Source organism: Hibiscus syriacus, unplaced genomic scaffold (assembly GCF_006381635.1).
Source record: "Hibiscus syriacus cultivar Baekdansim isolate YM2019G1 unplaced genomic scaffold, ASM638163v2 tig00110956_pilon, whole genome shotgun sequence".
Taxonomy (NCBI): domain Eukaryota; kingdom Viridiplantae; phylum Streptophyta; class Magnoliopsida; order Malvales; family Malvaceae; genus Hibiscus; species Hibiscus syriacus.
This window is the reverse complement of record NW_024062932.1, coordinates 166,893-190,078: the sequence shown is the minus strand read 5'-3', so window position 1 is coordinate 190,078 and position 23,186 is coordinate 166,893. Positions and strand designations below refer to the sequence as shown.

The window sequence follows — 23,186 nt, the reverse complement described above, 5'->3', positions numbered from 1 at the left end:
GCTTTGGACTTGGAGGTCTTTCTAAGAAATGAAATTATAAATAATATATCTCAATCATGCATCCTCTTGGGGGAAGTTTCAATCTTGGTTTGGAATCAATTCATGTTTTGTATCTTCCATATCATCAAACCCTTTATTCATTCTTGAACACTAAGCTGTTATTAATAATTTCCTTTCTATGCACACTGCACAAGTCTTTATAAATTACTAATTCATTTATGAGTTAGTTGTTTGTGGTTACTGAATTTGACCATTTTACTGGAATGTTTGATTTACTGTTTGCTATATGGTTACATGAAGCTGACAACAAAACCTGAAGACAATAAACTCATGCCTGGTAACAAATTTAACATTGTACAGATGACGTTAGAATAGGTTAGAGAAAAGAAAAATGAAACAGCAAGAGCTGGTACTGGTTATAGAAATTAAGTAGATTGATTGCGGCCAATGGGAAGTAGATCAGAATCCAAGCAGATAGACAAGTTTAGGTAAAGAATAAATAATTTTTCGCTCTCTCTGTATAGTTATTTTGCCATTAAGATTTGATTATTGATGCGTATATATAGGGAACTACAAACAATGATTTGTTAGGTTCTTGTTACATTCAATTGCATCTGGTTCCTAACTCATTTCTATCATATTGGTAAACTAAACCGAAAGGATAATATATGCACCACCAACAGAATTTACACAGTAGGAGAAACCAGACCAAAAGGATAATATAAGATACTCCATTATCTTTCACAGGTAAACTAGACAAGCCTTTACTTTCATTATGTAATTACTTTCATTATGTAAAATGAAAACGATAATGTACATATAGGCTGCTAGGAATAGGATGCTTAATATTTTCATTAAACCATGTTTTATGGCCAAATATGACCATTAAGTTCAATGAGAATTATGCAGCAGAAACAGAGTTTGATCTATGCAAAGAAGCAGAAGAGTTGATGAAATCGATGCAGTCTTCGATAGCAGCATTTCTATGAGAATCAGCCGGGGTTACAGTCGGTTTCGATCTTCCTCGTGAAGAATAGGAAGAAGAGATCTTAGGGGAAGGCCTAATTCTCATGGACAACACATGTAAACCTTTTGCTGCTTTTCCACCAAGATGCTTGAGAAACCTTACCGGCAAAAACTCTGATGTTCGAAATCGCATGTAGCCACCACAACTCCTGGTAACCGTTACTTTCCCTGCACCCATGATAGTATTTGACTTTTGCATAACCGAGCCATTTGGCTTGTTGGTTCCCCTTTTCTGACTGACTTTTTTGGTTCCTTGACTTGCCATGTTCTGCAATTAGCTGAACTTTGAGAGAAAAAAGGGTAATAGTTATGAAGCTGCAGATAAACTCGGATGGAAAATGGGGTGTGGATGGATGGGAGAGCTTGGCAAATATAGAAAAGGAAATAAAGCTGAAACAGTTAGCTAAAGGTCAAGTCAAGGAGGGAAAAGCAATTAATAATAAAGATAAATTAATACTGTGAAGTGGTTTTTGTAATCAAAACCCAATTAATAATAAAGATAAATTAATACTGTGAAGTGGTTTTTGTAATCAAAACCCAAATCATGGGATACTATCTGAAGCGCGGTTTTCTTATCTTTTTCTCTTTTATATGCCTTAAAAAGCATGATTAAGGGACATGTTGATTTGATTCTTCATTTTTCAAGTATACGGGGTAGAGGAACATAACACTTCAAGTACTAGTAAAAAACAGGCAAAATCATAGAATAATATTTGAACATACTTGTGTTGTGTTGGATATATATTCGTATCTGAAACGTATCTGAAACTAACATCAAAGTTTGAGAGTAAGACACATTGCCTCCAGCAATAGCATCTGAACTAGAGTTTGCAACCAGCAGCTGGTTGCAAATGAATGTCAGGTTCTCCAAAACATTAAGCTAATGAACCTACTTACTTTCGTATCCATTTCTGTATGGCAACTTGAAAATACACCAGCATTTCGCATCAGAAATGTATCTATGTATTTAAAAACCAGTGAATCATTCTTTTTGGTGTTCAAAACACTTGCATCATGATGACACAAGTTGAAAACAAGCCCCTCTATGACAAGGCTAGAAATGAAAGACGAATTGCCATCATTGTGTTCTGTATTTGATGGGGACCTAGAATTCTTTTACTCACACGTGGGCCTGTAAACTAGAACCAGAACCAACATCAAATCATGGAATGCATGTTCAAAGAAGTTGGCACTTGGCAAGAAGCTTTAAATAAAAGGAAAAAGGACATATAAAATAAAACTAAGAACAAAGCACAAGTTAGGGTAGCCTCTTTTCCTTTTTCTTTGATTATCCATTGCTCTCCTCCCAGTGGAATCTCTAAAAGGGGTGTTCATCGAAGGGATAAAGAGGTGGGTTATTCTTATATTTTTGTGATTTCTTTTGCATTAAAGTTTTTTTATTCAGCATAAGTATCTTGAAACCCAGATCTCATGATGTGATAGAGGAAATGGCTGAAAGTCCATGTGAAGGGGATCATAGGATAACCAAAATAGGGAGGGCATATGAATGCACAATGCAAGACACCAACTAGAGTTTAAAACATATACTAACATATTATCTTGGCACATCCTTTTTCTTTTCCTTTTCTGCTTTGCTGACCATAAATAGGGTAATCTTTTCTATTACATTCGGTGACATGGATTGTCACCAAACAATTGGCAAAAACAAGTGTCAGATTTAATGCACTATGTGACAACTAGCTTAGAACCAAACAATAAAATATAAGTCACGTTAAATTAAAATTAAGATTGAATATAAAAATATATAATGTTTTAAAATAGTTATATCAATTTTAGCGTAAATATTAATGGTATATAATTTGATTGACACCATTTAAATAATTAAATAATTTGATTGACAAAATTAAAATATTTATAATTAAAATAAAAATTCTCCTATAGTTGAATGATCATGAGTGTAATTTACCAACAATAAAAATTATTTTACAAAATATCATCCAAATATCAAAAATATTTTTTGAGAGTTATTTTTCAAAAATTATATTTTTTTTCATTAAAATTTTCCTTTAATAGACCCTAGATATTATAGGAAATTATAAATCAGAAAAAACCAAGCGACTTCAATAGTTAAAGGGATGATTGTTATCTCTAGAGATCTCGGATTCAAACATAAATATTAGAGTAAATTATAACATCAACACAAATCAAACGATCTCAATGGTTAAAGAAATATTTATTATCTCTAAAGATATCATTAATAAATGATTAAAAATCTTTCGAACATATATTACTTTATAATCACCCTAAACTAATAAATAAAATAAGATATAAAAATTAGGTTAAAAAATACATACAACATGTGTCAACGTTAAAACTTAAACGAAAATAAAAAGTTAAGCCAAACATAGAGTCACATTAGTGTCTTGATGTGTCACATTATGTATTAGTGTCTTGATGTGTCACATTATGTATAAGCCATTCAAAATCGCATGTATAATTCTTTTAGTTTTACACATTTTTAAGATCATTAGATTGTGAAATATCAAAAGTTGAGATTAATTCTTTGATTTTTTCCAGTAAATATGAGATTAATTCTTTGGTTTTTTCTAGTAAATATTTTCTCATTTTCTACTGTTGATCTCAACATTTAATTTTCCTCATCTAATGGTCCTAAAAAATATAAAACCAAAAGAGTTTTACACCGTGTAATTGGATCTTACTTCATATATATATATATATTTACCATGTAATTGGATCTTACCTCATATATACATTTCAAGGTGGGAAAACTATAGCGAAATATGTTCACTATTCTCCTAAAGACAACATGAACGTAGCATGTTTTATGCACAATAATCTCATATTTCACAGAAAAATTAAATTTGTACAACTCAATGCTGTTACACTTGCCACAGCCTATACCCTTTTTTCCATTGAAGTAATAAAAAATGCACCATGTACAACACAACAAACATTGGAGACCAACCTGGATATCTACACAATGTCTTGGACGGTGGAGACGAGCTTGAAAGCAATCTCAAGGAAATAAATCTTCAACTCTACGCCTTTTCTGGTAACTGTTGTGAGAATAAAAACAATGTATATAAACATGGTAGTGTTAAAAATAAAAGCCAAAATTCACACCTTGCCAAAAATTTGCTGGGGGTTGATGATGATAGTGCTCATTGACATGGTTCAAGGCCTGAATAAAGCTGCTGCAGTTGACACCATATTATAGTCGATATGCTGGCACGAAAATAGCAGAACAGCTTATCCAGAGCACGCTTGCAGTGGCAGAATAGAATCGTGCTTGCCTCCGATGAAGACTGTTAATTCCTCTGGTGCAACAACCAATTTCAACCATTTTTGAAGCTCTTCACCTTCAACTTTCTCATTTTCTGAATAAAAAGCAAGCGTATGAAGTAAAGGAAATATTTTATTCCCTTCCCCCCTTTTCAAAGATACAGAACATCTACTTCACAACTAGATTCAAACTGCTTAGGGTTGTGGATGTTATTGTACACTAGTGTAGTTCCCATAAGAAAACAAGATCATATACAACATAGAAATGAAAAATGAACAGGATTTCTTTCCCATTTCTGATACATGGAAGAGGTAAAAAAAAAACAGTACATTACCTTCCAGGAGAGCACCAAGCACTTCTAAAACAGTTGGATTAGCACGTAAAACAGAAAGGGCTACTTTTTGCGCAGACTGTAATAATGCTTTCACCTCTCTTTGAACAAGATCAACTAGATGTCCCTGTATGTTTCACTCTGGATCAGTCTTCGATATGGATTGTAAACAATAAAGGAAAATGTAATAAAATCAATAAACTAAGTTTATTAGAGGGTAAAAATGGACCTGATCTCTCCCCCAAGGAATTACACCCCCAGATTCATCAATGCCTCCACCAGACACTGTCGCTAAAGACAGAGGACCTATTGTTTGGTTAAGACCATATTCAGCTACTGCCTTGTATGCCATGTCTGTTGTCCGCCTAATATCGTCAAGTGCACCAGTAGAAACACGACCAGAGTATACAACTTCCTCTGCAGCACGCCCACCAAGAAGAGTAACCAAATGGCCACGTAATTCGTCAATGAAGAGTAAATATCTATCCTCATTGGTGGGAGGAATATAAGTATAGCCCAGTGCTCCTCCAGATCTTGGCAATATGCTCAGTTTCTGCAAGCACAAAAGGAAGACAACTGATTACCAATTCTATGTGAACAAGAGCAACTAGGATAATGTAAGTCGTATCCATGGAACAACCCAAAAATAACCAGTTGAACCTTATAAATCAAAATTCCCTGTTTTCCCCTGACCAAGTGAACCTCCAAACATACCAAAAGAAAAAAAAAATTGTCATAACATGTAAAGAAACCTACTACTCAAGTTTCATTTCAAGTGAACCTCCACACATACCAAAAGAAAGAAAAAAGTGTAATAAAATGTAAAATAACCTACAATTCAAGGTTCATTTTTAATGTTTAGGATCACTGATGAAATTTTCTAGAGGTGCTACTGTTGGTGATGTTGGTATTATATACAAACATTAAATAAGTATCTCAACTGCAATTCAACTCAGACACCTCATGCTAGATACTCCAGTTTTGACATCAATAGATGGAGATCAAAGTTGATCCATTCTGGAGAATCAATTGGTCAGCATTTTACTGTTTCAAGGTATTGCCTAAACATCCCAAGCATAAAAAACAGTAACTAGCAATTAGGAAGGTTATAGATAAATACACCAATCACCTCCTAGATAACAACCAGATAAAAAAGATTGCACTGTCATCTTCTATGGTACGCCACATTACAGTGCATGTAGTCTTCCGAGTAAAATCCTACACAGCTGCAGATTCAGATTCCATTAAAATTTCAAAATTTTCTTCTATCATTTTAACGTTTCATACTGAGCAAACAAGGACAAGAAATAAAGAAATAAACTGAGAACATTTGGTAAATATATGATAATTTACCTCAACACGTGGTTATCCAGGAAGAAGGTTTGCTACAGCCGTATCTACCACTGCATGGCCAACTTCATAACACCACCAATATCACTCCCTTGAATATTTCCTTCATTCTTCAACATAAACGTTACATGAACCCCATCAACCTCCACCTTTTGAATCTGATTACCTTTTGAATCTGATTACTATTAATCTTATTCAAAATATCACTGTAAGGAACGCTGATGAAAGTCGTTGAAGTTCTGGGCTCGGACCCAGGTAATGGAATCCCAGATCGGAACAACCGCATAGCGAACATAACAATACCTAACTGTAAAAGCAAAACACTAATTTCTTGAGCTTGAATTATCGGTTGCCCTGCCATTTCTTTCCTTTGGACCACCAAAGCCCGCTTTTCCCGCTCTTTTCTCGTCTCTGATTGGTCGAACCGAAAGAATTTGTCTTATTCTGCTTATCTCCTTGCCCACCTACGCTCTCAATTTTCTCACTGGAACAACCGTTCGAATCGCCGTTGTCTGTATAATTAGCCAAAATTTTGCTTTCCTTGAACCTTAACCCACCTCCTCCGTAAAGATTGAATCTCAAGTGGTTCCTCGGAACGAAAACGTTACGTAGAGGAAAAGTGGTTGAATCGAGGATGAAACGATTCGTATTTTGAAACAAAACCTTAAACCGATTGGAGCAGAAGCTTAAGCCACGTACATAAAGAAGATTACAATACGAATTTCCGCTACACTTACTTTGGATTGTTATAGTCGTCGGTCGTAGAAATTCAATCAATGACATCTGGAAACCGCAGAAAATCAGGTGGAAGAATATGTTTCAAAATCTAAATTGAAAATAGGAATTATTATACGAGAGGAGAGATTCTGATTCTTTCTTTATATAAAAGACACGTTTTTACGTGCAGGATTTGGCATTAGAGAGAGACATGACTAATGAGAGACTTTGCGGGAGAGAAATAGATAATAACGGGGTAATTTGAGCAGTTGGATTAGAGGAAGCGGTGGGATTTAACCGTTGTGGGGATATCAGGACAGGAGCAAAAGGGGTAAAAAGATTGGGCGTTTCGAGGATTACGACGATAGTGCGGTGCCGGTGACCATATATTTGGCGCTGATTGGTAACCACACGCTTGCTTTCATTAGGGCCGCAGCTTTGGAAATTTATTTTATGTTTTCCTATTTTGGGCTTTAATTTAGGATAATGGGTTGTAGTCCAATTAAAATGAGCTTATTATTAAATTTTATGTTTTATCATCAATTTAAATATAAAAAACCTAATAATAATACAAAAATTTCAAAATAAAAATAATTAAAAAATTAATCCTCGATGGTTGATTTTTCATTTCTGACCGTGAATGATTGTGAGGGTGGCTCTGAGAGATGGAGATAGACGGATTTCGCCGGAGATGAGGACGGATTTCGTCGAAGATAGGACGGATGTCGCCGTAGAGAGTGAGAGATGGAGATGAGATTGAGTTGTGATTTAGGGTTTTAGGTTATGATTTGCGATTATATTGTTTACATTTATGTTGCGAAATTAATATTGTGTTTCGAATTTGAAAATAAATGCGCTTTGCGAATTTGACTTATGTGTTGCGAATTACAAATTCGCATTGCGATTTACAGATCATGGATTATTGATATTCTTTCGGTATCATGGACTGTCATGTCAGTATCGTGTTAGCATCGTGAACGGTTATATTAGCACCGTAACGATCAAACGATGAAAAACTTCGGTTAAAGGTCCACATTAAATTAATTTTTTAAATTGGAATACCAAATTAAAAATAATAATACAAGAATCACATTCATTTTTTCTTTTCAAAAATAAAAGTAACTCTAATGCGTCTTTTATTTTATTATTTTACTTTTAAATTTCTCTCATAGTTAGAGTGTATACTAGTCTCATGAAGAGATGTATACATGATTCTATGTTTGGGGGTGAATTTGAATTTTTAAATTTTTAGGGGCGAATTTAAATTTTTAAAATTTCAGGGGCGAACTTGAATTTCAGGGGAGTTAAAACAGATTTTCAATAGAAAATACATAAAATAATCTAAAATATATAATAATTTAAAAAATTCAAGAGACGACTACCTCCATCCACTCCCCACGATTTATCCGTGGTTTTATGTCATGTTAGTCTTTTATCCAAATATAATATAAAAACACATTAATTGTCAATCAAGACCCGAAAAAGAATAATTTTTAAAAGAGAAAATAACTTCAGTGACCGAAAATGCCTTATAATATACGATTTTAACCAATTTTTTTTGGATTTACGAAAATGACCAATAAATTCGTAACGCAAACTCCAATTTCGCAACTCAATTTCCAAATTCGCAACGTGAATATGTAAATCTCATTGCGATTTTCTAAATTCGCAACGCGAATTTGTAATTGGCAACACAGAAGTCAAATTCGCAAAGTGCGTTTATTTTCTTAACGCGAATTTTATTTTCGAATTCGAAGCACAATATTAATTTCGCAACACAAATATAAACAGTATAATCGCAAATCATAACCTAAAACTCTAAATCACAACTCAGTCTCATCTCCATCTCTCACTCTTTACGACGACATCCGTCCCCATCTCCGAAAAAATCCATCCCCATCTCCGACGAAATCCGTCTATCTCCATCTCTCAGAGCCACCCTCACAACCATTCACGGCCAGAAATGGAAAATCAACCACCGAGGGTTAGTTTTTTTAATTATTTTTATTTTGAAATTTTTGTATTATTATTAGATTTTTTATATTTAAATTGATGATAAATTTACTGGTAATTTCAATAATAGATTAACCATTTCACATAGATTGCTTAGTAAATTCATTAGGTTGCTGCCAATACTGCTAAACTGTTTAGTCTTTAACCATGTGATGTTAGTATTTGTCTTTGTTTTGTCTTTTGGTTGAAGTAATGCAATTCATTCAAGTTTCAATTTGCAGAAGAAGAATAGTTTCTAAAACTTAAAATCGCAATGCGAAAATGAAAATCACAACGCGAAAAGGAAAATCGCAACGCGAAATGAAAATCACAACGCGAAACTACAATCGCGTTGCGATTTTCATTTTCGCGTTGCGATTTTCATTTTCGTGTTGCGAATTTAAGTTTCAAATAGTCTTCTGCAAATTGAAACTTGAATGAATTGCATTACTTCAACCAAAAAACAAAGAAAAATACTAACTTCACATTTTGCGAATTTAAGTTTTAAGAATAAACTACTACTCTTTATGTTGTCCTTGAACCTGCACTAAACCTATATGTTGTCCTTTTAAATGTTTATATAAGTGCTTATTTCTGGAATGTTATCTAATGCATTTTGTGAACTATGATAGAATAATGATTTGGGTGAATACCGTGCAAGTTTGAAACATATTTGGCTTTGTTTTCACTGTTTAATATCATGTCTGTTTATAGTGTATAATTTGTAGTTTTTGGTGTATTTAACTTGGTATGTTTATTGTTTTTGTAGAAATTTTTTCGGCTTCATTGACCTTAAGGAATAAATTAAACCTAGCCACTACAATTGCGTCGACGCTTACACCTGTACAAAGAAAATTGTTTGAGGATACTTTCTTCGGGCCATGGCTGAAAGTACAACATCCAGGTGGAGATACTATGTTGACCCATTTGTTTCTTCATACTATGACTAATGATCTACCCGAGAGGATACAACGTGGTGATGAAGAGATATGGTTTCATTTTCCTCTGGCGTATACTTGTTTTGGGCGGGAGGAGTTTTGCTTAATCACTGGTCTACGCTTCGGACACAATGATGTAGGTCGGTACACTAGTCATATCGCCCGCCCATCATGGTTATCTCGGGTTTTTCCTGAGCTGGAAAAGGCGAAGCCGAGTTTACACGTCGACGACTTGAAAAGATTATTTTTTAAAGATGGTTTTACTCGGATGGATGACCTCGATGTTGTCCGAGTATGCCTTTTATTACTTTTGCATGTCGGGTTTTTAGGCAAAGAGGTCAGACAACCTATTTTTGAGGACCTAATGTTATTGGTAGAGGACCTAAATGCATGGAACCTGTTTCCGTGGGGTTCATATATATGGAAAGCTACTTGGAAAAAGTTGTCGTCTGCCTTTGAGGATCGAAAAAGTTTGCGTGGCCATGGTTCCAAATACACTTTGGCAGACTTTATTTGGGCTTTTAAGGTAAGAATTTCTATATAATGTTTCCAAAATTATAATTAATTATTTAACAATTACTAATATTTGTGTATTATATTGTTTGTAGATTTGGATATTTGAAGCTTTTCCCAGCATGCGGATATATGCAATCAAAAATTCAAATGATATTCCTAGGGCTATTTCCTGGAGGAGGATCCGGCTGTTGGATTGGGCAGAGTTACTACCATATATGACGATGAATGATGTAAGTTAACACAAATACTACCATATATAAACAAGTTATTACTAGTAGACGTTTAAATTTGTTTGAGCTTTTATATTGTTAGAAGGCCAACTATCCATTACAAAGGCTGACACCCACAGAGGCTGAGCTTGCCACTGATTGGTGGCAATCTAGTAAGCATTTTTTGATGGCACGGATGATGAGCACCCCCCACTTCGAGAGCAATCACCTGATCGAGCCGATTCTACAGCTCGACACTCAGAGCCATCACCTCCACAACGAGAGCCATCACCTATTCCATCACATTATCAAGCCTCTTCTCCACCATCACCTCATAATAGGCGACCGACAAAGATGCCACGACATTTATCTCCCTGTTCTCCACCTCCACGGGATGTGTTAGGGGAGTTACGTGATGAGGTCAATACTTTGCGTGAGGAGGTCAGTACTTTACGTGACGACAATGGTGCATGGCGTGATGAGGTACGGTCTTTACGTGGTGAGGTAGAGGTTTTACGCGATGACAATGGTGCTTTACGTGGTGAGGTATCTACTTTACGTGATGAGATAGCCGCTCTACGTGAGATTGTTGTATCGTTGCAGAATGAGGTTCATACTCTACGCAATGAGTTAAGTTTGTTTAATACTATACTAAAAATGCAAATAACCTTTTTTTGACATTATTTATTTGTTTATTTACTGATTTATGTATTAATTTATTTTTAGCGGCCCGATAAGGTAGATACTTTAAGTCGGGTTTTTCTTGCACGACGGGGTTCACGCATCAGACGTCGTACACGTGCCATTACGTCTCCGTTCACCCCAATAGTTCCAAGACTCCGTAAGAAGAAGCATGATTCACATGTCATCATTCAAAAGGCCTCTCCTATCATTCAAGAGGCCCCTCCAACCGTTCAAGAGGCCCTTGTCATTGTTCAAGAGGTCCCTCTCATCATTCAAGAGCCCGATTCACATGGCATAATATGTCAACATATTGATAAACCCCCTTACGTGTCCGACATGATAGATGAGAGTTGACTTTCGTATGAGTTACCGGTCAGTACCATTCCGGTATCTGAAGTGGAGAGGAGAACACTACCGGACACAATTCTGGATAATGCCCTTTGGGCTAAGACCGCAGTTGATTTTTATCTACATGAGCAGAGCCAGGGGTGTTACGCTGACATATGCAAACTCGACGATGATATGCATTTGTTTCTTGAACGGTCTTGGTGGGGTATATTATTAGGGGTTGAAGACAATGGCTTTTTCGAATGGGGGGTAAGTCTTATATTCTTCTTATATTGCATTTTGATTATTTTTTTTAAATTTATGAAATTCACTAATATATGTATTTTTTTATAAAACAACATATTGATGCATGGGTGTCACGTCTTCTGATAATAAGGAAATTGAAGAAAATAAAAAATACGCGATGGACTATTATGCCAACGTCTTTTTACGTAGCTCACTTGAAGGATCAGAGAAACACTTCATATGTATTGGTAATGGAAAAGCTAAACTTTATCCTGCGTGGTGGGAGGTCGATAAGGTTAGTATTTATTTTTGAATATTTTAAAGGTGTTCATAAATAAAAATTTGATGTGCGCAATTGAATTATTATTTATGATTGCAGGTGTTTATCCCTGTTTTGGAACGTCGTAATTGGCTTCTCGTCGAGCTTCAGCTCCCATCCCTGAAGACAATGGTATATGACAACATGTTGAATTACATACCATTGTCTGTTTTAAGAGATATTATTTGTAAGGGATGAAGCGCTCATTTGGCTAAATACTTGGATGTGATTGATTATTGGACTAATTCTGGAAACAAGAAGCCAAAAAAGTTCAAAGTTACAATGATCAGAGACGAGACCGCGCCACAATAAACGAAGGGAGCCAGAGGGAATTGTGGTCCTCTCGTATGCATGTGCTTGGAACGTTTGACGACAGGAAGTAAACAGTTTCTACCTCCCACAGATATAGATAGAGGTGTAGTAGGCTTGTGGTTTCGGCATTGTATGGCTAGAGCGATATATGCGAGACGTTGCCTACATGCATCCGCGTGCTGAAAGTGTGCATAAACAATTGGTAAGTTTGAGCAAGTGTTGTTAACATATATACTCTTTGTTGGTTTGAAAATGTTTGGTTAAGTACCTAGAATTCAATAAATTGTTGTTTGTTGGTTTTAGATGTGTAGAAAGTGTTGTTTGAGCAAATGTTTGGTTTCTGCAGGTTAATCCTGAAGTGAGCTGCGTGAAATTGATGTATTTATGCATAAACAAATGTCTGGGGTACACTTTTTTTTCTTGTTTAATTGATTTGTAAAAGTTGATTTGTTTAATTGAAGAGGAAATAAGAATTATTTTTTTCTTGTTTAATTGATTTGTAAAAGTTGATTTGTTTAATTGATGTGTAAATAATTCTTATTTTTTGTTTGTTTAATTGATCTGTAAAAGTTGATTTGTTGTTTTAAATTTCAATCTGCATTATGTTGAAGGTAAAAAAGACCTGTTGAAGGTACACTTTCGCAACGCGAAAGTCAAATTCGCGTTACGATAGTCAAATTCGCGTTGCGATTTCGCGTTTCGAATTTGACTTTCGCAACAATCGCAACGTGAATTAGACTTTCGCGTTGCGAATTCAAGGAAAATACCTTCAAAAAGATAACAGACAACAATCTGATAAGTGATAACAACTGAACAGATCATAACAATGTTCAAACTCAAGTTACTAATGAATGTCTAATTGAAATGTATACATTCACACATAAAATACACATAACACAACGTTTGCATTTAAAAATCACCTAAGTTAATAAGTCCCAAAAGGTGAAGCCGGTTGTGATTGAGATTTTGATTGCGATTTTGATTTCCTTTTGCTTGGCACCATATGATCTTTGGATTTTGATAAGGATCCATATTTTGGTAGATGAAAAGATGATTGTGATGGCACTGGTGATCCACAGATCAACCTTGTATAACCACTTTCCTTGCACCGACTACATCTCGATATCCTCTTTTCTTCACCCTTAGACGGTATACAATCGCGATTTTTTGGTCGGCCAGGTAGCCTGCTGTCCATGACTGGTGGTAAAACTGTTTGTAAGTAATTTGGTATGTCCCACTCAGAAGGATGTGAAATAGGGTAGACAATCTCGGCATAAGTATGTCGGTATACTTATATAGTGTAGCAATCCATAACGTATGCGCTTGAATCATCTTGGTTTAGAAGAGGAAGAACTTTTATAACATGGCCACACGGATAACCATATGTTTTTCATTTCATACAACTACACGTATTTGCATTTAGCTCGACAAGCCCATTTAAGTTATTATTCAATACTTCAAACAAAGTGTTTGAACATGGTTCAACTCTCCATGACGTTGATTTCACAACACGTTTCATTATCTTTTTTTCAATCCATGGTGTAACACAACGTTCCAATGTTCCTGTAAATTTAAATAAATAATACTTAGTAAAATCTATTATAAGTTACGCATTTAAAAAATAATACCTGCATGATTTCTTTTCTTGTAGTACCAGTGTTGAATAGAAGCTCGAAAAAACTCCATTAACACAGTAATGGGTAATTTCCGGGAATGACGACTTAGAGCGTTGATTGATTCTGCACTAATAGACGTCATGAAACCATATTTTACTCCAAGTTGATGTACTCTTGATCATCTTTCAAACCCGACATCTTCTAGTGTTTGAGCACATTGAGGCAAAACACGTCTTAAACAATTTATATGCTTATTAAAATCCACTTCCCGATAAACTTTTACAGCCTTCCAGTATGTCTATTTCTGATTTTTTATACCAGTAGGCCTTGATTTTAAATTTATGTACAAATGAACACCAGAAAGTCCATGAAAAGCATCTGGGAAACACCTTCTAACAGCGTTGTCAATTGAGTTTGCCCTATCGGATATGATTGTCAGATTGTTAATAGAACATATGCAATCCCTAAGATACCCCATAAACCATGTCCATGAATCAGAGGTTTCAGATTTGCCAAACCCGTAAGCTATTGGCAGTATCCCATTGTTAGCATCCATGGCTACTGCTAATAAGTTTACTCCAAGGTATCAAACTTTCAAATGTGCTCCGTCAACTATAATAACTGGGCGCATGCAAGTAATAAACGAACTAATCTACAAAATAATATACACAAGACATGATCATTTAAATGTGAAATGCATGTAACTAACAAAAATGAGTCAACAAAATTATATTGATTTACTAACCGCAGCACCAATGGCGATAAACAACAACTCAAAGCGTTCATCTCTATATGTTTTGATATGAGTTACCGACCCAGGATTTTTCAGCTTTAAATTGTGACAATAAGCCGACAGTTAGGCAAACGATGCTTCTGGAGACCCCTCAACAATTCCAAGGCATAACATTTGGCTCTCCAAGCTTAAGAATATGAGATACTAATCTTGAACCGAGCATTCATGTCAGTCATAATTTCATGTCCCCGATATACCCTGCCATTCAAAAACATTAACTCAGCTAGAAAACCACCCAACACATTTACCTGTCTATGGTGAGGAAAAACTTGGGTTCTTGAACATGTATGTTTATCAATAAAAGTCCTAACTTGAAACATTTCACAATCTTTTATCCTCTTTGCAATCATACGCCACATACAGTTTTTGTCAATCATACACTTTGTTTCGAAACGATTTTTGCTTGATTTGTTAACTTTTAGTTGATAGCCATCTTCCACACATTTCGTATACAAAGCTATCTTCAAGTCTTCCTTTGTATCAAAACAATCATCTTTCTTGATACAAATAACGTTTGTGTAACAATCAACTGCTATCGTTACCAACTCTTCTTCCGGTATCTGAAGTAATTCTGGCATATTCCAGTTATACTCCCGTGGTATTTTCTTCTTTTTCTTTTCTTCGGGGACTTCTTCTTCTTCTTCAGGGTTATATGAATTACAGAATGGATGTTCAACATGTTCATTCCCAGTCGTAACTTCCTCCTCATTATTATCAACAACATCTTCCTCGGCAACTGTTTCATCATCAAAATTCAGGTATTGACCAATATCAAAATCATTACACGCAGTGTCTGTTTCTTTTTCTGAAACATCATCAAAATCCGAGTATTGACCAAGATCAAAGTCTGGGTATTGACCAAGATCAAATTTCGAATACTGGCTAGTACTCATAATTTTTTCTGTTGGCTCATAATCGTCTAACTGGTCAATACGAAAACCGGAATTTGGTGCTGAAAGTTGATTGAGATTTGGATTAGGAAAAGGTTGTGGGTTTTGAGATTGTGTTTGATATTGTGTTTGGTATTGGAAATGTGGTAAAAAAATTTTTCTTGGTGATGAAATTGTGGTGGAACCATTAAATTTTGAGGTTGATAACAACGTTGTACATTGTGAGCACCACAAACTGGAGTTGAAGAACTTAGTTGATTACTACCCGCTACTGACCCAACTTCACTACTTCTAGGTTCAACAACATACAATGTAACATCATCTTCTTGCGAAACACTAATGTAAGCAATGAATCGTTCAACATCTTCATTGTCGGTTAACAAATAAACTTTACATTTTCTCTGATAAGATAGCCTAAATCTACTTGGAGGCTCTAAATTCAATTTCTTTGCAACACGTAACATTATAGTTTTATAAGTTAATTTTTTTAATGACAGTTTTAGTTGAAGATTCATGGGTAAAGACATATATTGTAAAACACCATGAACATTCTCTTATGACCCTCCAAAACACAAATCTATCCAAACATGATCAACATTAGATGATTTCATTCTACAAATTGTAAATTAATTTACTAAACAAACGAGTTATAAACTACATATCATCACTAACTTAGAGAAAAACATATCTTTATTAAGTTGATAGTTGATAATTTGGGAGAGAAATCATTGAAAAATTATATAGAAATAAAATTATGTAAAAAAAATTAGAGATGGAGAAGGATGTCGTTTGATATAGGAACGGATGTCGCCGGAAAGAGTGATAGATGGAGATGTAATGACTTGCGATTTAGGGATTTAGGTTATGAGTTGCTGCTGTTGCGTAGTTATATACCCAAAACATGTGTTGCGAAACTAAAACCTGTTGCGAAATTAAAATTCGTGTTGCGAATTCAGAAATCGAGTTGCGAATTTGGAAATTGAGTTGCGAAATTGGAGTTCGCGTTGCGAATTTGTTGGTCATTTTCGCAAATCCAAAAAAAGTTGGTTAAAATCGTGTATTATAAGACATTTTCAGTCACTGAAGTTATTTTCTCTTTTTAAAATATAGTTTTAATAATTAATAAAGGTTATCATGAAAGATTCGAATAGTCTAAGTTTAATTTTATTTTATTTATTAAATAGAAGCAAGGCTCTTATAGGAAATTATCATTTTGACGCCCAAAAACATCATCAAAGTGAGTCATAATGAATAAATATTCATGAAGTGATGTAATTTTAAGATAAATTCAAGGTCCTATGACTAAATTAGACAACAATTTTAACTACCATATACCCTTGCATGCAACTCTGTGCATAGCCTGTTTCCCATAAATAAAGGGAAAAATGAAATCGGCAACGGCAATGGGAGTTCTAAAATTGAGGATTAGAAATCCAAAATCACTCCTCGCTTCTCTTTTACAATTTTATTTCTTTTTTCTGAACACAGAAATCAAGAAAAATATCGTTTCTTTTTCTCATAATGTTGGAAATTCTTAAGTGGGGTTATGGACACTTATAGTTGATTGTTTATGTGCAGTTTTGTCGACAATTTTATTGGTTTGATTCCTGAAAATTTAGATAGGAAAATAGAAAAGAAATGGGTCTTGATGCAAAGGGTATTCGACATTTTGTCTGGAAAATCATTAGATTTTCGGGAAGTTGTAGTTATAAATTTGTAAGAAAATATCCAGTTGTGTCAGGTCTTGTTATCTTTGTTTTCTTGGTGTACATATGTTTTCCTTCTCTTTTCTTCATTTTGATGTACGTTTCCCCGATTCTTATATGCACTGCGGTTTCCATCAGATTTTATTGGAAAACCAAACATCCTGATGTCCAAGCGGTTAAGAAAAAGGACAGTGAGGAGGGATTATCCGCCGATGTAAATAGATCAAACGAGGAGAAACCATCACCCGTTGTAAATAGATCAAAAGTCCCTTCGTTACGACACCAGAAAAGTGTTCGAAGAAATGCTCGAATGGAGGTCCTAGAATGGGATAGAGACGATTTTCCACATACGAACTTGCTTTTTTCGACAAGTGTGTATGATATTTTGCCCTGTAAATCCAGTTTGTTGGAAGAAAATTCGAAATTGGCCTTTGATGTCAACGGAAGTTCTAATATGGAACTTGGAGAGAGTTCTTACCTGGACGAGACTCGAAATGATCAAGTACCTAATGACACAAGTTTGCTCTTTGATAATGAGACATCGAAACCTAGTAGCTTGTCCGGAAATAGCTTTGGATTGCAGTCAGGAAAATGCCCCGATGATGATGGCGGTGGGGGTGGGAGTGTAGTTGGTGTAGAAAGATTGGAACAAAGGAAAAATAAGGAGGACGAAGAGTTCAAGGAAGATAGGAATAAGGCTGTCAAATTGACAAAGGAAGATGAGAAGAATAAAATGGATCTTGAGTTAACCGAGACGGAAAGAAACAAAAGGCTGGAAAGTTTAATCGTAAAACGTAGAGCAAGAAAGATGTTCAAAATGGCAATTGAGAAAAGCCTGATGGCCAAGGGTATCGTTCCCCATAGTCAAATTGCTCCCATTCTAATTGTTAAAAACAACATTCTTGGTGCTTCAAATAATGCCAATAACGAAGAGTTACAAATGCCTGGTTCTGCCCCTTCCATCTTGTTGTCCACACAGAATGTATTTGATCTGTCTTATGATCCATTTGAAGAAAAACCGAATCTCACGGCTGATAGTGTTCTAAAAGAATTCATCCCAGCCAATCAAAAGGAAATGCTTTTCTGCAGGCACGAGAGCTTCTGTCATGGACCTTTGTTTACATTTGATACCTCTCCAGATCCTAAAGATCATTTTAATCCCCACTATAGTGCTGAGAAACGGCTTGTTGGAGGTCCTGCAGCCGATGGATTCAGAAGGTCACCAGGTAAGCAAAAGATAACAATTTCAGCATTTTTTTCAGTTGTCCATATCCATTTTTTATTAGTTAAAAGATTCTTGATATTCATAGTTTCTTGCTTCACTTATCCATGTTGAAAGCTTATATGAAATTTTGGGGATATCAATGAAAAGAAAGAATTTCCTGAAGGCCCCGCCTAAATCTGTGTTAAAAACAAGAACTTAAATATTTTGAACTGGCTAAAGGAACTGAACATTTTAGGACAACAGTTTGATTGCGCAGTGCAGTCTACTGCAAATTATGTATGGAAGAAAATTTCTGTTTTCGTTCATTTGAAATGTGTTATTATCTAGCGGAATTATTTAACACTCGCCCTTTTCTCAGATGATGGAGGTCCCCACCGGTATAATTCTATTGGTTTTGGAAGTGAAATCGATGTTATTGAGGTAGAAGAGTTCAATCACAATGAGGCAATGAACTCTCCAGAAGAGAAAACTGAAAAGATTGCAGAAACTGCTAATGATAACACTGAAATAGAAGAAAATAATGAAAACCCTCATGATCTGAGTGGAAGTGAAGCAAGAATGGATATAGATTCAACAAAAAACAATGATTCCTGCTGCTCACCATCTTCATCTGATGGCTCTGAATCAGGCTTAGATCAAACAACTAAACAGAGTTTATGTGCTAATCAAGTCCAAAAGGCTCTTAATCTTATTCCTCCCAAGGGAGAACTATGAGCAAACATTCATATGATTCCACCCCATCTCCACGTAGGAATGAGTTTAATTTGTTTTACAATCCATATAGGCGACAGTGTCATGCTCGAGACTGCTCCATAGCTTCTGACTTGCAAGTTGAGGTCTCAGAAGTTGGTTCACCTACATTATCAACCGATGGAACGGTTTCACCTGTTGAAGGTGACGTTACATATGATGGGGATGCTGAAAGGGATATCAATTCTGACAGTGAAGAATTGTGGGGAGATTCCTTTAACTTAACAAGAGAGGCAACTCGAGAAAAACTGAGAGAACTAGATGATATTATTGAAGAGGATTCTGTTGAAGTAAAGATTTCTGGTTCAAACATGAAACCGGAGGAGCCAATTGTATCAATCTCTCCATCTGAACAGGAAGCCGTGCAAATTTTGCATAACGCAAGTTCACTATCTTCAAGGTTAGATACAACTTTAGACAGTGCCTTCTATCCAGGAAATATTAACCGTGAAACTCATGAAGATGTCATAAGAAGAGGTGAAGAAGATAGTGAATTCAAGATTTCCAGTGTTTCAGACAAATTACCATCTGAAGATCTGGGGAAAACCATGCAGTTAACAGAGAAGTCAATGGTTCATTCACCTCCTGAGCCTTGTTTCCAGAAGCCAGAGGTCAGTTATTTCGCTACTGTTCAGAGGCGCTGCAAATATAAACTATATTGCCCGAACATTTTATTTTTCTTATAGTACCTGTGTTCTTCGAAACGTGTTTGTGACACATTGATATTGGGATATGATCCTTCCAATATATGAATGAATGCAACAAAATGGAGTAAACTATTGTAGAATATATACAAGCATCAGACACTCGTCTCGAGTCTAATCGAAGTAATATAAGTAGTAAAATAAAGCAAACATAAAACTTTAGGATTAGTTAACAATTTAGCCTGTGGTCTGTTACTCGGTTCATTTTGGAGAAATAAAAGCAAACATAGCACTCCGAACTTTTAGCAGTGCAAATGAAATGATATCAAGTTTTTTCTCACATGAATTACTATTATTTAGGCTTACTCTATGCTTGCAACTTTATTGTCTCCTTTGTGGGCGTCATGACTTTTGTTTTACCTTTATTTGCCGCTGATTTCTGAATATCAGGAAAATGGTGTTAAACGTGTAATTTTTTTACTATTCCACAGCAAATAATTAGTCCTCAACAGAAGCCTAAGGAAAAGTTGAACATCATTTGTAATGCGAAGGTGATGACTCAAGGAGATGCTATCACTTCAGAGTCAAAATCATCTGAAACCAGAGACGATGGAGCCCAAGGATTCATTGAACCTGCAGCTTTAGGAGAGATGAGTAAACCAGATGACGCAATCAATTTAGATTCCTTCAAGTACAATCATGGCAATATAGAAACATCTTACGAATCTAAAAGAACTATGGACTCTGAAAAGAAGATGGAGGAAAGCCAACCTTTGAAATATATTGAAGAAGATACCCATGACTTAACTAAGCATAACACTGTAGATGCTCCAGATGCAATTCAAAGCAGAGGCCAACCTTCAAAGAATATTGGAGAAGGTACTCGAAACTTACCCGAGTATCATAATGAGGGTGCGCCTATTGCTGTTCAAATCATACATGACTTGAAAACTGTTCCAGATAGTTCAGTTAATCAAAATATTGTCGTGGATAAAGTAAATCAAATACCTGCATCAATTGTTGAGCAACAAAGACAAACCGACCTGCCACAATCTGTTATAGAAGACATAGAGAGGCACAACTCTGCAAGCAACCAACCACATGAGAACTCAGCTTCTAACATGTCCCAAATTTCACAGCAGTTGGTTGAGAATTCAATAGATCTCTCGTCCAGTAATTGCAACCCTCGAACATCAGAAGTCTGTACGACAGTATCAGTAACTTATTTTTCATATTTTAATGCATTTAACTGATCATGAAATCACATATAACGTTTGAAGTTTATGAATTCACATCCGGAAATAAGTACTTTTTTCCATTTTCTTTTGTTCCTACACCCTATTCTCTGTGCCTATCACTCTCATGCATGTGTATATAGTAATCTTAAAAGTACACTTTCAGCATGTGTTTACTAACATATTTACCTAAACTTGAACAGGAATTGTCTGATACAACAACGAAGAGTTCTAATGGTAGCGCTGTCCATGATATGGATAAACTTGTACTAGAAGGCACACATGGGAAGGAAGATTCTTCTATAAAATCCAGCAAAGATGAATCACAAACTTCGACGAGTCCAAAGGATGTGAAAGAACTATCAAAATCATTTGGTGAAAGTAATCCTAATTCTAATGAGCGTCTTGGAGGATCAAAAAAGTTGATTGAACAGAACTCTGGAACTGATCCATCAGAATCAAAAGAAGGAAATGCTAAATCAGATGATCCTAAAACTATGGTGACAGAAAAGGTAATCCCAATTCTTGATCCACTCAATTGCAACAACAATACAGTATCTTCATTTTTTGTTTTAGTAACTTCTACATTACGTCATTTTTTCTCATTTATGTCTCACGAAATGTCCCCTTTTTTCGTAATAGATGGAAATCCAAAATTTTCTTCTGTTCCCGGCCACTTAGCTCTACTTAATGATCAGAAAATTATATTAGTTGTTCATCCTTTACTGACATTGGGTTGGAACTTTCTCTAAAGTCTGCAGCAGAAGTTGACTGCAGTTGCATTGTGAATGAGTCCTTAACCGATAAGAGTTTGAGCCAGCTCCAAATATCAGGCAGTCAAAAGGCTGTCATGGAATCATCAAAGACCAGTGGGGTAACTAGTGCAGAATCTGTTAAAGATACCGAATATGAATCCACAACATTAGCAAAAGCCGATGCCAATGCTGGGCTATCAACTTCAATAAGAGAAAGTAACAGCTTGAAGGACATTAAAAATAGTGGAGATGTACAAAATTTGAGTAGTCAAGAAAGTCTCTCAGGTGCATTGCAATCAAAGGAGGACAATCCCAAGGCCATTGGTGAAAGCATCCCAGGTGTAGATAATACTGCAACGGGTGTCTGTAGACCATACGACTGCCATGGAAGCATCAAAACTGGAAGAAGCTGAAGTCAAGACTGTCAACACCAAGGAAAATAACAGCTATGAAGTGGAAAAATGAGGCAATATGCACAAATTTTGACACATCTAGAAACCATCATTCGGACAGCAAACAATTACGGTAACTTTCACAGTAGAAAAAGGTTGAAACTCTTCTATGAATCAATGTAAGCAGTCGGATACTGTTAAACATATGGACAAAAGTAGAATATAGGTATAAACTAGAACTGCAAATATATAGTCAATTATTAAAAAAAAAGCAATGATTCCATTTATCTTGAAGAGAAGTGGGTGTTCTATTTTCGTTGCATCATGAACTGAATGTTACAGTTGAGAAGAAATAAATTTCTTCATCATTTTTACCTAAGAAACACCTAGGAGATTTCTCCACTGTGACAATGCTCGAGGACTGGAAAGCTTGAAATGTTAATTAGGACCCACGCTTTTAGTTTTTTTTCCCCTTCAGTTTTGCTTTAAACCTACACTTCGCTGTTCTCATTGAAATATCCGTGTTTACTCATGTTTTCAACACATACATGGACAATTGTTTAACAATGCTGTAACTATATATACAACGAAGCTTAAAATTTTGAGATCTCTACATGAAATATATACTCATACTTTATATGTATAGAGAGAGAGAAACTATCTTATATATATTGTTTGTATTGGTTTTACCATTAAACTTTAAATTAGTTCAATTCTAGTACTGGTAGTTAGTTTCGGATTCGATTAAAATTCTAGATCATTAAACCATCAACAATCAAATGACATGGTAGTTTTGGTGTTGACATGACAGTTAAAAATATTTTTTTATTCCAACTTTCATCAAGTTTTTTCACTCTTTCTATGTGTCAGAATCTAACAATCTATGATGACTTTTACCGTCATCCTTGACATTGATGAATGTATCTCATCATCCTTTATCATTTTAAC

At 35.4% G+C, this 23,186-nt stretch overlaps 1 protein-coding gene and 1 pseudogene across 1 annotated transcript; one reads left to right on the top strand and one right to left on the bottom strand.

Moving 5' to 3' along the window:
• Positions 1-1,226: 1,226 nt before the first annotated feature.
• Positions 1,227-6,333, bottom strand: LOC120148360 (annotated as a pseudogene).
• Positions 6,334-19,172: 12,839 nt separating this feature from the next.
• Positions 19,173-22,422, top strand: LOC120148359. The gene is made up of 5 exons (XM_039161510.1): positions 19,173-19,823; positions 20,348-20,807; positions 21,356-21,430; positions 21,925-22,062; positions 22,123-22,422. The coding sequence occupies exons 1-5, from the start codon at positions 19,173-19,175 to the stop codon at positions 22,257-22,259; spliced, it is 1,461 nt and encodes a 486-aa protein (XP_039017441.1). The 3' UTR covers positions 22,260-22,422.
• The last annotated feature ends 764 nt before the right edge of the window (positions 22,423-23,186 follow it).